The sequence below is a fragment of the Mesoplodon bidens genome (assembly GCF_964165515.1).
Source record: "Mesoplodon bidens genome assembly, chromosome: 14".
Taxonomy (NCBI): domain Eukaryota; kingdom Metazoa; phylum Chordata; class Mammalia; order Artiodactyla; family Ziphiidae; genus Mesoplodon; species Mesoplodon bidens.
The window spans coordinates 12,597,236-12,612,004 of record NC_138170.1 but is presented as its reverse complement, the minus strand read 5'-3'; the positions used below and the strand labels follow the sequence as shown (position 1 = coordinate 12,612,004).

General features: G+C 38.7%; 1 protein-coding gene across 2 annotated transcripts in view; it reads left to right on the top strand.

Moving 5' to 3' along the window:
* TMEM87B (transmembrane protein 87B) overlaps positions 1 to 13,453 on the top strand; it is a 60,113-nt gene extending 46,660 nt beyond the window's left edge. Inside the window, exons 16-19 of one of the 2 annotated variants that reach the window (XM_081255057.1) lie at positions 2,887 to 2,960; positions 5,305 to 5,357; positions 10,881 to 10,911; positions 12,047 to 13,453. In XM_081255057.1, coding sequence (XP_081111183.1) covers positions 2,887 to 2,960; positions 5,305 to 5,357; positions 10,881 to 10,911; positions 12,047 to 12,106 — 218 coding nt within the window. In that variant the 3' untranslated portion in view covers positions 12,107 to 13,453. The remainder of the gene's footprint in view (positions 1 to 2,886; positions 2,961 to 5,304; positions 5,358 to 10,880; positions 10,912 to 12,046) is intronic. The other variant, XM_081255056.1, reaches the window with a different exon arrangement.
* Positions 13,454 to 14,769: the final 1,316 nt, after the last annotated feature.

The following is a 14,769-nucleotide window of genomic DNA, read 5'->3' as shown; positions in this document are numbered from 1 at the left end:
TAGATTAGTGGCTGCCAGGGGCTGGTGGAAGGAGTGGGTTGGGAGTAACTGCTAATAGGTATGAGGTTTCGGTGGGGGGTGGGGGTGGGGGTAGGGGGTGATGAAAAGCTTCTGAAATTAACAGTGATGATGATTGCACAATTCTGTGACTGTTCTAAAATCCACTGAACTGTACACTTCAAAATGGTGCATTTTATGGTGTGGAAGTTATATCTAAATAAAATTAAATTAATGGACTTAACACTGATTTCAAAACGAAAATTTCAAGTAATACTAATCAAGACAGTGTGGTATTGGCATAAGGATACATACGTCAGTGTATCAAAATAGAGTCCCAAACATAAGTAAAAATAAAGTGGGGCTTCCCTGGTGGCGCAGTGATTGAGAGTCCGCCTGCCGATGCAGGGGACACGGGTTCATGCCCTGGTCCGGGAAGATCCCACATGCCGCAGAGCGGCTGGGCCCGTGAGCCATGGCCGCTGAGCCTGCGCGTCCGGAGCCTGTGCTCTGCAACGGGAGAAGCCGCAAGAGTGAGAGGCCCGCGTACCGCCAAAAAAAAAAAAAAAAAATGAAATGAAATTTCAGACAACTTAAAAAAAATAGTCCAAAAATAAATCTGCACATATTGTTCAGTGGATTTTGTTGTTGTTGCTTCAGATTATTTTATCAATGCAATAACACTTTAAAGAATGTACTCTTACTAGCACCAAATTGATTCCAATATAATAGGTCTCTAAAGCTTTTGTTTTTAAAAGAGATATAATATTTAAATTAGCTCCAAATTGGAAACCTCATTTGTCAATTGATTTTTGACAAAGGCAGCAAGGCTTTGTATGAGGAAAAGATAGTATTTTTAACTAAGAGTGCGGAACAACTAGATAAACACATGGGGGGAAAATCACCTAGACTCCTGCCGTGTATATCACCTATAATTAATTCAAGAGAGATCACAGACCTAGATGTGAAAGATTAAACTATAACTCTTCTAGCAGAAAACAGGAAGATATCTTCATGACCTTGGACTAGGCAGTTTCTTAGGACACAAAAAGCAGTTACCATAAAATAAAAAGTTTGGTAAATTAGCCATCACCAAAATTAAAAACTTATGTTCATCAAGAGAAACAAGAAAGTGAAAAGGCCAGCCCTAGACTGGGAGAAAACATTCTCAATACATATATCTGACAAAGAACTTGTATCCAGAATATAAGAATTCCTACAAATCAATAAAAGATAACTCAATTTGTAAAAAAAAAAAAAAAGGAATACTTAATAGACGCTTCACCAGAGAAGACAAAGGAAAGGCCAGTAAGCACATGAAAATGTGCTCGATAATACTGGTCATCAGGGAAACGCAAATTAAAACCAGAGTGAAATGCTACCATGTATCCACTCGCATGGTTAAAATTTAAAAGACTGGCAGCATGAAACGCTGAAGAGGATGTAGAACAGCTGGATGGCTCATACATTACAGAAGAAGTCTTAAGAAGTTTTAAGAAAGCAGTTTGACAGTATCTTAAAAAGTTAACCATACACTTACCATGTAGCCCAGCCATTCCACTCCAAAGTATTTATCCAAAAATGAAAATGAAAGCATATGTCCACAGAAAGACACTGTGTACACTTTTATAGCAGCTTGATCCTTAATGGTCCAAAACTGAAATAGCCCAAATGTCTGTCAACAGATGAATGGATAAAATAATAGTGGTATACAATGGAATACTGTTTGGGAAGCAAAAGTAATCAACACTATACAACCTGAATAAATCTCAAAACCTTTATGTTGAGTGAAAGTAGTCAAATCCAAAAGAATATTGAGTCCTTATGGTTTTATATAAGAAGTTCTAGAGCAGGCAGGAGTAAACTGTGGTGATTATGTAAATCAAAGCAATAGTTGCTTCTGGTGGGGTTGGGATTGACCAGAAAGAGCCCTCTGTGGGGACTTCCCTGGTGGCACAGTGGTTAAGACTCTGCACTCCCAATGCAGGGGACCCGGGTTCCATCCCTGGTCAGGGAACTAGATCCCACACGCATGCTGCAACTAAGTTTGTATACCACAACTAAGACCCAAATAAATAAAGAACGAAATAAAATATTAAATGAAAAAAAAGAATCCTCTGTGATGACAAAAATGTTAAATGTCTTGATTGGGATGGTAGTTATACAAGAGTTGATAAAAATCTCTTCAGACTGTACACTTAAAAGTTTGTATTTTGTATATTATACTTCAGTTAAAAAAAATCAGTGTATTATGCCTTGAAGAGAAGGATCTCAAATGTTGAGATTTCAGACGCCCCATGGAAACATTTTTAGATCGAGCAACCTCATTTTCACTCATTATATCCACTTATGCACTTGATCTCATCATATCGTACCAACTGTCCTAGTTTATGGAGAAGCACTTTTTGCAAATTACTGTAGTAACAAAAGTGAATACGTATTGGACATAGACATTAAGTTTCAGGTACCTTATATATGCTAATTTGTTTAATGCTCATCAGAATTCTCTGAGGTAGACATTATTATTCCATTTTATAGGCAGGGACATTGAGTCACAGAAAGTTGATTGCTTAGCCCGAGGTTACATAGATAGAGCCAGAATTCCAAGTGAAGCTATCTAGTTTCCGGACTCATGCTCTTAACCTCTCCTCTGCTAAACCTGCTGGCATAAAGAAGAGCCTTGGGGCTTCCCTGGTGGCGCAGTGGTTGGGATACGACATTTTTAACTTTTTCTGTCCCTCCTACATTCCCAAATGGTATATTAAAGCCAGCACCCAGCCCAAAGCTTCCACTATTAACTCTCTTTATAGGGTTATTAAATGTGAAGCTACAAAGGAAAATATTATTATTTTATAATTTTATGAATTTCTATAATGTTTATCATTACAGCTGACGGAATAAAATTAAGAGTCTCAAAAATGGTTTCCAATGGAACAGCTAAACCTGCTACTTCTGATAATTTTGTGAGTATAGTATATATTTAATAGCCTTTCAGTCTTTAATACTTTAGAAATCTATATGAGTGTCACATTCATTGACCTTCAGGAGAACACTTTTTACTAGGTTTTTTTGTATGAAAATAAATGTTACTAAGTAGTGATACTAGTTAAGTCTGACAACTGTACTGCTGTAAACCGTCACTTTTCATGTGCTGTCATTGGACCAGCGGCACAAACCTCACCTGGGAACTTGTTAGAAACACAGAATTTCAGGCCTACACCAGATGTACTGAATCTAAATCTGCTTTTTAACAGAATTCTATAGATGATTCACCTGCACATTAAAGATTGAGAAGCTTTGTTATAGTGAAAGTTTGTATTAATTTTTCAACACTTCTATGTTATTTTTGAAGCTATTTCAGATAACATTTGTTGTCTGTTGGAAAGGGACTTTTAAACCATGTAAACTTGAATAAAACATTAAAATATTGGGTAGAGATGAGTTTTTTAATATTTTATGCATATTATTTATGCATACAAGTGGTAATTATGAGAGTAATTAAACAAAATGGAAATGCCTATCATACAGTTTTATATTTGGCTTTCTTGCAGTTACATATGTGGTTAATAAGGTGTAAAAATTTATGTATGCCCCTAAGTTCTGACAGGATGGATGGTGTATGAAACAGTTTCATTTCTTGGATTTGGTAAATTCTCTAATCCTCATTTTTGGTAATTAATAATTCTTAAAATGTGTTCTTTGAGTAGTTTTATGGTAATTTAACTAAACTTTAAAACGTTCCACGGTTTTAATTATCTGGTGTTAGAACTATTAAACTTTCAGCTTGCTAAGAGATTTTCCTCTTATTTTAGGGATATGTTTCAGCTTATTTTAAAGCTCAGTATTTGCACATATAGCAAGGGAAAATGTTTTCATTTCTCTAAATTGTGTAGTCAGCTCTTATTTTTTTGGTTTTTTGGGGGTTTTTTTTTTGCGGTACGCGGGCCTCTCACTGTTGTGGCCCCTCCCGTTGCAGAGCACAGGCTCCAGATGCGCAAGCTCAGCGGCCATGGCTCACGGGCCCAGCCGCTCCGCGGCATGTGGGTTCTTCCCGGACCGGGGCACGAACCCGTGTCCCCTGCATCGGCAGGCGGACTCTCAACCACTGCGCCACCAGGGAAGCCCAGCTCTTATTTTTTTAGATAATTATTTTATTTTATTTTTTAATTAATTAATTAAATTATTTTTAGCTGCATTGGGTCCTCGTTGCTGTGCGCGGGCTTTCTCTAGTTGTGGTGAGCGGGGGCTACTCTTCATTGTGGTGCACGGGCTTCTCATTGCAATGGCTTCTCTTGTTGCAGAGCACAGGCTCTAGGCATGCGGGCTTCAGTAGTTGTGGCACGTGGGCTCAGTAGTTGTGGCTCATGGGCCCTAGAGCACAGGCTCTGTGGTTGTGGCTCACGGGCTTAGTTGATCTGCAGCATGTGGGATCTTCCCGGACCAGGGCTCGAACCCATGTCCCCTGCATTAGCAGGCAGATTCTTAACCACTGCACCACCAGGGAAGTCCCGTGTAGTCAGCTCTTGATCAGAAGTCGGGGACCTTGTCTCTTCTTGATTGACTCATTTCTACCCAAGATTCACTCAGAGAATTGGGGTGCCTATTAGTATTGGCTCAGTTGCTTTCTCTCTCTCTGTAAGTAAGCAAGATATAATTAATGCTAGAACCAGAGGATTCCATGTAGCCATTTTGATTTATTTTACATTATAAACCAAAATATTCAATATACCTTTTATTTTTCTTACTCCCAGTGAGATAACTGTAAGCAAGTTTCTGTTGAAAAAAAAATTTAGATACCCCAATTGACCTGCTTTTCTTTTCTTCTACAGAAACATGACCACTAGACACAAGTGACTGAAATAAATAGGCTTTTGTAAAGTTAGAATATCTGTACCATCATCTTTTTCTGCTGAAAAATTATAAACTCATAAAGTGAACAGATTAGGAGGCATACTGAATGCTGGAAGCAAGAAATTAATACAAATCAATATTCATGCTGTTTTCTATCTTATAAATCAACTCTTTGTATTTTTACTGTGGTTTTTCAAGACAAAAAAATAACACCTGTGCATCAGCCAAAACCAAAGAAGTACAAAAATCCAAAATCCAAGTGTGTGTTTGACTGTTTAAGAAAATACTGGCATAATTTTCATGTGGCGTAAGTGTCAACTTCTTAGGCTATGTAGAAATTAAAAGAATGTCATACATTTGAATTTAAATGCTTAAATTATATATACATTCTATTTAAAAATTCTCCTTTCAGGCATTATTAAGCAAAAGCTAATATGTAAATATTTATTTCTACAGGATGAAGATTTGAAGTGGGTGGAGGAAAACATTCCCTCTTCATTCACAGATATGTAAATATCCTCTGCTAAAGTTTGAATCTAACATTTAGGCTGTAGTATAAAGGGATAATTTTCATGCTTTGTTATGTGCTTTTCAAAACTCTCACCTCTGTAAGTTTTTATAGGCCCCCATCACTAGTGTTTGACTGATTAACTTCATATCGAAATGCAAAGAAAACACAGCCCTGCCTTGGTCTGTCTTTCTCCTTCCTTTTTCACTGTACAACAACTCTATTAATACTCCTGCCCTATAACCAATTCCAACATTTTCTTATGTAAGTTTATCAGGATCAGAATCATTTTGTTTTAACTTTATAATATGGAAGAATTCAAACTTTTTTTTTTTAAACACGTGTAACCACGATACCATGTACGGTGGGGAAGCTTTTGGAGGAAAAACATTCAGGTTCTTCTTTATCAGTGTCCTATATGACACACAAATTCCAGATAGCTGTTTCCACAGTAGACAACAGGATAGCCAAATATGATGTTTTCACACGTTGTTTGTTCCTTTCCCTGCTCCCATTTACTTCCTTTTAAGATAGTTTCTGTCTAGTATGATGTTACATTTGCCTGAAGAATTTCCTTTATGTTTCTGGTCGTGCAAGTATGTTGGTAATAAGTCTGTCAGGTTTTATTTGTCTGAAAAAGTCTTTGTTTTGGCTGTTTGGGAAGCTGTTTTTGCGGGGTATAGAATTCCTAGTTGACTGTTTCTCCTTTCAGCACTTCAATGATTGTCACTTGATGTTTTCCAGCTTTCATCGTTTTAGAAAGAAGCCTGCTGTGCCTCTTCTCTGTTCCTTCATATGTTACGTGGGTTTTGTTTTGTTTTGTTTTTGGCTGCCTTCAGGACTGTCTCCTTCTCTTGGGTTTTTCTTTTCTCTTGGGTATATACCTAGAAGTGGAATTGCTAGATCATATGGTAACTCTATGTTGAACGTCTTGAGGAAGTGCCAAGCAGTTATCCAAGAGCCGAACCATTTTATAATCCTATGAATAATGTATGAGGTTTCCGATTTCTCCACATCCTTGTCAGCACTTGTAATTGTTCACCTTTTTGATTTTAGATCTCTTAGTGGCTGTGAAGTGGTATCTCATTGTGCTTTTTTTTTTTTTTCTTTTTGCGGTATGCGGGCCTCTCACTGTTGTGGCCTCTCCCGTTGCGGAGCACAGGCTCCGGACGCGCAGGCCCAGAGGCCATGGCTCACGGGCCCAGCCGCTCCGCGGCATATGGGATCCTCCCAGACCGGGGCACGAACCCGTATCCCCTGCATCGGCAGGCGGACTCTCAACCACTGCGCCACCAGGGAGGCCCTCATTGTGCTTTTGAGTAACTGAAATTTGAACTATCTTGTTGGGGGACTGGTGTTTAATTAAACTGTGGTAACTGAAATTCACACATATCAGATTCATATGAGGTAAGAACTGCCTTTACATTATGAAACTAATAGTACACTATTATACTTTTTTCTTTTAATAGTCATAAAAGGAAAGTAGGTGTATAAATATCCGTTATATGCCTTTATTATTTCTTTTTTCTTTCCTGTATATCTGAGTTATCACCTTCTCCTGTAGGTCTTTCTTTAGTGTTTCTTACAGTATGGGTCTGCTAGAAACTAATTCTTTCAATTTTATTTATGTGAAATGTATTTGTTTGCCCTCCTGTTCAAAGGATGGTTTTGCTGGATATAAAAATCTTGATTGACTTTTGTTTGAGCTCTTCCAACACATCCCTCCAATATCTTCTGGTTTCTATTGTTTTTGAAAAGAAGTCAGTTTTTAGTTGTATTGTCCTCATGTGTATAGCATGTCATTTATTTTTTGCCACTTTTCAGATTTTTTTCTTTACATTTGTCTTTCCATGGTGTGTGTATGATGTGCCTAGGTGTGGTTTCCTTTTTGAGTATTCTTGGAATTTGTTGAGCTACTTGGATTCATATCCCCACTCCCTTTGGTCATTTTCCAGTGCCTTTAACTACTTATTTTTAATATTTTTGTCCAGGTTTTATAAATGTTTCTGTGGGAGGAATCATCTGATTTCTTTCCACCTTTACCTGCTATCTTCCATTTTTTTTTACTAGTTTTTCTGTAATCCTTTTTACTTCTTTCTTTATATCATTTTCATTTTCTTAGTAGTTTTCTTGCCACAAATTAAATTTTTATTTAAATTTGTTCTGCCTTGGGTGCCTTGTAATTTTTTTCTTCATTGCTGGGATGATTTTGTCTTTTTTTTTCCCAGAGTTTAATGGGCTCTTTGAATTTCTTCCTCTTTTGTTTTTACCCATTTTTGCTCTTGGTTTGAAAATTTCTTATTGTAGTTTTTAATATCACCAAATATTCTTTTTAACTTATTTCATCTAATTTGGAGTGTTGTGTTATAGCTGTAGCTTTCTTCTACTGTAAAACACTTTGATTTTCATTTTCCTTCTTTTTTTCTTCCTGCACCATTATATGGAATTGGTTTTGTTTGTTTTTCCTATTCCTAGGCATTTGGTAGTGAGAGTTCCTACTTTGAGTGCTTTCTTCCATCAATTGCATAAATTATAGTTTTGTTTATGGAAAATGTTGATGGGATGGAGGTATGGAGAGAGGGAGGTTGGTGGTGTCTTATTTTTCTTTTATTTCTACAAGATCTTTAATTTTCCCCTTTTACTTCCTTCTTTTTATTCATGGTACTGCCATAGCTCTGAGGGTACCACTCCTCCATGTATCTGATTCTCCCCTGAAAACCATGATTGTTCAAGACTGCTTCTTTTGGTTCCACTCAATTTAAGCCCCTTCCCTGTAGCAGATACTGTGAACTACCAAGTCACTGGCCTTTAGTCAGTATTTTGGAACTTAGTGTTGATTTTTCTTGAAGAGGTTTGTCTATACTTTGTCTAAATCCTCCTTCCCCTAGACTCTTTCACAGAGTCTCTCAAACCTCTCTTTCCCCACTCTCAGTACTCATGAGCTTGCAGTGACAGCAGGGAATTTGTTGGTATTGGCATGTATTTCTCTGTTTACATATAATTTCAGGTTTGCTGTGCTCTCCTGGTTATGCTGAAGACTGTGAGTTGTGTGTGGTTTTGTTTGCAATCCTTAGGGACTTCATGGAATTTTGAGCAAGGGTGTGTGGAGAGATTCAGATTAGGTGGCAACCGTTATCTTCCAGATTTGGAAATTCACTACTGAGTACTTTAGAAGGAAATCACCTAAGTAGACTAACCCCGTACTATGCCACCACTTCTTGGTGGAAAGCAATAAAGCTCCTGGGCAGTTCTCCTTATATCTTAGAGAGTCATTACTCTCTACCATTTCTTTCTGTAAGTAGAATGTCTGCCTGATTACAAAAATTCCTCTGGAATATAAAAGAGCAAAATGTCTTCTTTTATGTTCTCATGAACCATTTATGTGAAATGAGTAGAATTGTATAATCCAAGATAGCTTCCAGCGTTTTAGGTTCTTAGGAACCTGTGTGTCCATTCTGAAAACTTTAACACAAGAAGTTTAACACACTGCTACCCAAAATTCATGTGCAATTTATGTGGCAAGTTTAGAAACTGGACTTCATGTACAGGTAAACAATTTTTTATACATCAATAGAAATGGACCAAAAATTTTGCAAGCCATAGGACAATTTAAACAGATCATGAATAACCATATGATCTAGTGTGTTGTGTGATATTCATATGGTATTCATTATGACTTTTCTGTATCTCTGATAAGCCAAAAAGATCAGCTTAGCATAGTTCTCCTTCCTCTTCAATGCACTGAGTCCATCTTAATAAGTTTCAAATAGTCATTTACCTCACAAAAGGAACCATTTTGGAGACTGCAGTGTTTATCTCTAAACGAGGTGCTAAGCAATCAGTGGGCTGTCTTCTGGGCTCCCAAGGTTCTGGGTCATCTTTCCCTAAAGCAGTCTGGATTTCCCTTATTACTATTCCAAGCCATATAAGTTGGCTCCTTCCTCACATCTAGTGAGGCCCCGACTTCTCTTTCTTCTGTCTCCACTGTGGGCTGCACTGTTAGTAGCATCCTCTGGATTGTGCGTGGATGTGACTTTCATGTTGTGACCTTGGCATGCAGACCCTTTGGGCTCTCCCTCTCAGTGCTCCATTGCACGTCGAAGCTCTACATTTATCTTTTTATCCGTATAATCTTTCCCGAGCGAAGGTTCTGTTGCATAACTTTTTCTCTCTTCAGTATCCTTCACTGGTTTATGTCCAGTCAATGGTAACAATGACATAGGATTAAACAAATACTTGATACCATAAATACCACCTTTCATAATATGTTTACTCATCCATCTTTTTAAAAATAGGTATATCTTTTAATTAAATTTGTGTTTATTTAAGATGTACAACATGATAATTTGATATACATGTACGTAGTGAAATGATGACTGCAGTCAAGCCTATTCATCCCTCTTAAGTTCTCACAAAAGTACACGACATGTGGGTTTTCAAATTAGACAGCACATCACTAGTCAAGATATTTGTCCAACTATTCAAAGTAAAAAATAACCAGGGGCTTAAAAAACAAAGATCTAATTGGATGCCCACTGTGTTTGGAATTATTCATTCATCACGGTTTAGTTCTTGATGTTCTTCCAACATATTAGCCTCTAGAATTGCTGATTTTTGTTGTTGCTTCCATTTTGAAGTTATAATTATTTTCATATTTCAGTTAATTTTTTAACTGAAAAATTTTTTTACATCTTTATTAGAGTATAATTGCTTTACAATGGTGTGTTAGTTTCTGCTTTATAACAAAGTGAATCAGTTATACATATACATATGTTCCCATATCTCTTCCCTCTTGTGTCTCCCTCCCTCCCACCCTCCGTATAGCACCCATTCTGGAAAGTGCACAAATTCTAAATAAGTATATAGCTCAGTAAATTTTTAATATAAGCATACTCATGTAACCTGCACCCAGATACCCAGATCAAAAACTGGAACATGGGCTTCCCTGGTGGCGCAGTGGTTGAGAGTCCGCCTGCGGATGCAGGGGACACAGGTTTGTGCCCCGGTCCGGGAAGATCCCACATGCCGCGGAGCGGCTGGGCCCGTGAGCCATGGCTGCTGAGCCTGCACGTCCGGAGCCTGTGCTCCACAACGGGAGAGGCCACAACAGTGAGAGGCTGCGTACCGCAAAAAAAAAAAAGAAAAACTGGAACATCACTAATACCCTAAAAACCGTCTTCTTGTTTTCCTCCCAAATCATGACCCCACTCTCCCAAAGCTACTGCTGTACTGATGTCTGTAACTGTAGATCACTTGTGTCAGTTTTTAAAATTTGATCCCTCAGTAGTTCATACCTCTTTTGGGGGCTGTATAGTGTTCCAGTTTACCTATTTGGAGCCTGTTAAGAACAACACTGCTATGAATATTCTTCTCCGTGTCTGTTGGCAACACTAGGTATTCATTTCTGTTGACTTTGTCTTCCAGGAGTGAGACTTGGTGGATCATAGGATATGCTTATATTCAGCTTTGTAGATACACTGGCCTTTTAATAACATTGTCAACTTTTTTTTTTCTTTTATTTCAGAGCTCTTCCAGTATTAGTGGATTCAGATGAGGTAAAATATATTTTTGCTTATGTCTTGGAGCTATTATTTTCACAAAGTAGGAATGTATTTCAAAAGAAGCTCTGAAAGTTACTTTTTAAAATGATTACAAATTGAGCAGATTGAAAGACTGCGTTCAGTTGTGGGTAAAGTTTTAAGGAACTGGATCCTCATTTAAAACAGGAGCAAGATAAATGCTTATTGGTGTAAAAGGAGGGAAGAATTATTTTATGAGGTTTTGAGTCTATGGTTTTCTAACATCTTAAGATGTAAGAGTTTAGAAGACTTCAAGATGGCAGTTTGTCTAAATCAGTCTCTTATATTTGTAGATATTTTCCTGGGGTATTAAATAAAGTTTCTAACTGAGTTACATTTACTAAGTAGGAAATTTGAATAGATGATGTGGATTTTGGAAGGTTTTGGGGGGGAAAAAATGAGCTATAGATCATCTGGACACTGCAGGGTGGCCCAGGACAGGAAGAAGTCTGAAGTGTAAGGATTAAAGGATGGACGTGGGGACCACCAGTTTATCCAGAGGAAGAGTAGCGGGAAATGAGTGGTAGCTAAGGAGTAATTTACATGGTGGCTGTAGAATATGAGAGAAGCTACAGCTCTGTTCATTGAAAGGTCAGGGAGAAGACTGGTATCAGCGCGGGGATTTGGCCCCAGTGGGATGGGAAGTTTTGAGGGGGATGCCGTATATACGCACCGTGCTACAAAACCATTGAACTCCAGGATTTATAACGCCAGGATTTATGGAAAGATATACCATGGAATTACTTTTTAAAGGGCAGGGGACACGGGTTCATTTGATAAATAATTGATTTGTAATTTCAAAAATACCTAAAGCAGTGAAGTCACGCAAATCCCTAGGTGAGCTCTGTGCCTAAGAAATCCCTCTGCCTCACACTGGTGATTCTGAATTAGAAATGTTAACGTTTTCTGAACTTCACAGATAATTGATTCGACTCCATTACTAGAATTCTGGATTATATGGTCTTTATTTTCCGTATCTGATATTTCTGTGTATATCGTGGCGTGTACCCCACAAAATTGTGACTACTTCGTAGAGACGCTATAGAGAATTCTGTTAGGACCCGGAAGGGGCATCAACATTTTGATGAATATCTTCCCTTTGTTTTTTAAGGAAATTATGACCAGATCTGAAATGGCAGAAAAAATGTTCTCTTCAGAAAAAATAATGTGATTGGAACCCACATAAATGAAGCCTACATAACAGTGAAGGACTTCCTCAAGACTAAAAGAGAACTTTGTTTTGATATAGTACAATCAGTTTTTATTGCATGATCTTGGAAATCTATGTACTAAAATTAGGAATTCAGATGGTGGGAGGGTTCTGCAACCCTTATTAAGCTGACTCTTGAATGCCAGTTTAATGTCCAGTAAATTGCCTAGACTTGGCAATGACCTGAGAGAAGTATTATAGTAAAGATAGGTGCCCAAATGCCCTTGGCTGATGGGTGGCAGGCGTGTGGGTTTGGGTTCTCCCTTTTTTTTCCTGGGAAATACGACAATTTAAAACAACTTCTTTACATCAACACTCCTACTGTTCTTCCACTGACCTTTGTTTGATTCAGGTGATGTGATTCTTCTGAGGTGTGGTAAAGCAGTGTCTCCATCTCTTGGGTTTATAGTTACTAGGTGCAGTAAATAATTCTCTTTGATTTTCATGCTGAAGCAATTTGATAAGAAGTAAAACTTGGTTAACGTTGGAACGTAAGGATGTTTATATGGTTAGGTTTGCTGTGTGTGTGTGTACCTGTGTGTATGCACATCTGCACAAAGCCCTTGTGTGTAATTATCACCACACACATCAAATCATAGCATTGGTCTTCTCTGTCTGAGCTCAGGGGAGCACAGTACATGGAGAGAGTTTACTTCCAAAGATCTGCTCTGCCGCTGTCCCCTCCCTCAGGCCAGATATCTGTGTGCTGCTGCTGAATGCCTGGGGCAGGTGGGGTCCCCTGGCCACATGGCTCCGCCAGAGCACTTCCTCCCTGGCGAGCTGGGAGGCTCATTACCAGTGAACCTTGAGGAAACTAGAACCTTCTACGTAATCTTAGAATATTTGGTTTCATAACAAAACATATATTTAACTGCATAGTACATCACTATTAATCTTTTAACTAATTTTTTAACCTTAAACCATATTTTATATATTATTTTGTTACATTATATATGTAATATGTAATTTGAAATTAAAAAAAATTTTTTAATGCAGAACATTCTAAACTTGAAAAGCAGTTGAATATAGTATGATGGAAATGGTGAATGTTCTGCTGCTCTCCTGACCAAAGATACAGCCTAGTGAACATTTAGAATAGGAGTTAAAGTTAGAATCCTATATGTCTTTCTTTGAAGGAGTTCTAAGCTTGTGAGTTGAGGATGACTTCAGAGTTTTTTGTTTGTTTGTTTGTTTTTTGTTTGTTTTGTGGTATGCGGGCCTCCCACCACTGTGGCCCCTCCCGCTGTGGAGCCCAGGCTCCGGACGTGCAGGCCCAGTGGCCGTGGCCCACGGGCCCAGTCGCTCCGCGGCATGTGGGATCCTCCCAGACCGGGGCACAAACCCGTGTCCCCCGCATCGGCAGGCGGACTCCCAACCACTGTGCCACCAGGGAAGCCAACCAGAGTTGAGTTTTTGATTGAGCATTAAAGTCTTAACCAGTACAAGCACTTAAATCATAACCTTTCATTGATTTTTTTCATTGTGAAGCCACAAAACAAAATGATTTCTTTCAAAAGCCTGCGTTATGAATTGGTTTCTCATTTACTCGTTTCATAGGAGTTAGTAAAAAAGCTTTCTAGTAGTAATGCCTCTTGAAAGATACTTTCAAATTTATTTGCAGTAGTGAATATGGACCGTGTTGTACTGAGAAAGGTTTGGGACGTCCCTCCCAAGAAAAGAACATCTAACAGTGTGGTTCCCTTCCTTATTTCTGTTTCTGCCACAATAATGGGCTCCCACCTACCATCTTTCCCAGCATTTATGTCCATTCTGGTTTTGGTGTATTTTACCCTCAGCCCAGTTGTTTCAGAGCTGGAGGTGACCAGTGCCTTCTTGTTCCTAACATTTGTATCTAATACCAGTCCCCAGATTTTGAAGCAGATTGATCCCCAACTCATAGGGCTCTGGTTGAATTGTGAAATGTAGAATCCTGGGTTTCCAGCTGCAGATGTCGTGGAGTGCGAGTGGGGAGTTGATGGTAACTGTGTAATAAGGGAAAATGCTTCTCACATAACCTTGATAGTGTTTATAAAAACACTTCTGTCTGCAGCTGGCAAGAAAAATGATGCTGCCGGTATGGCTCAGGTGCACACCGCAGTGCAGACTTTTCTCCAAATCACAGAAAGCAGTGTTTTCTCCTGATAACCTCATCAGAGATGTTTTTCAAGGGGTGTATACTGTGTCTGTCACCTTCAGTGGCACTTGTGTTTGTTGGTGACTCGTGAGCTGAATCGAGTGTTACTACAGCGGACCTTCTCGGCCCCCTCGTGTGCGCAGGAGGGGCTCCCTGGGGCTCTAGCCGTAGTTCTGATGAAGGACCCCAGGGAGAAGTCACACTCAGAGCCACCGTACAGCTCGTCATCCCCGCTTCTGCACAAAGTTTCCAGAAACTGGGCATCAGGGTCTTCGAGGGTCTCACATCATTTTATTCTTAGGATGTGGGTTTTCCCCACTAATGCAGGGATCCGCGAATAAGAGTCCAGTTTTATGTGTTCCTGGGCAAAATGCTTAAGTGTTTTTATTATGCAATTCATGTTAGGTTTATGTGATGTATGAAATCTGCTTAAAAGGGAATTTTCATGATCTGAGTTAGATTAGTATTAGTATCTGCTTTAGCGGAGCTT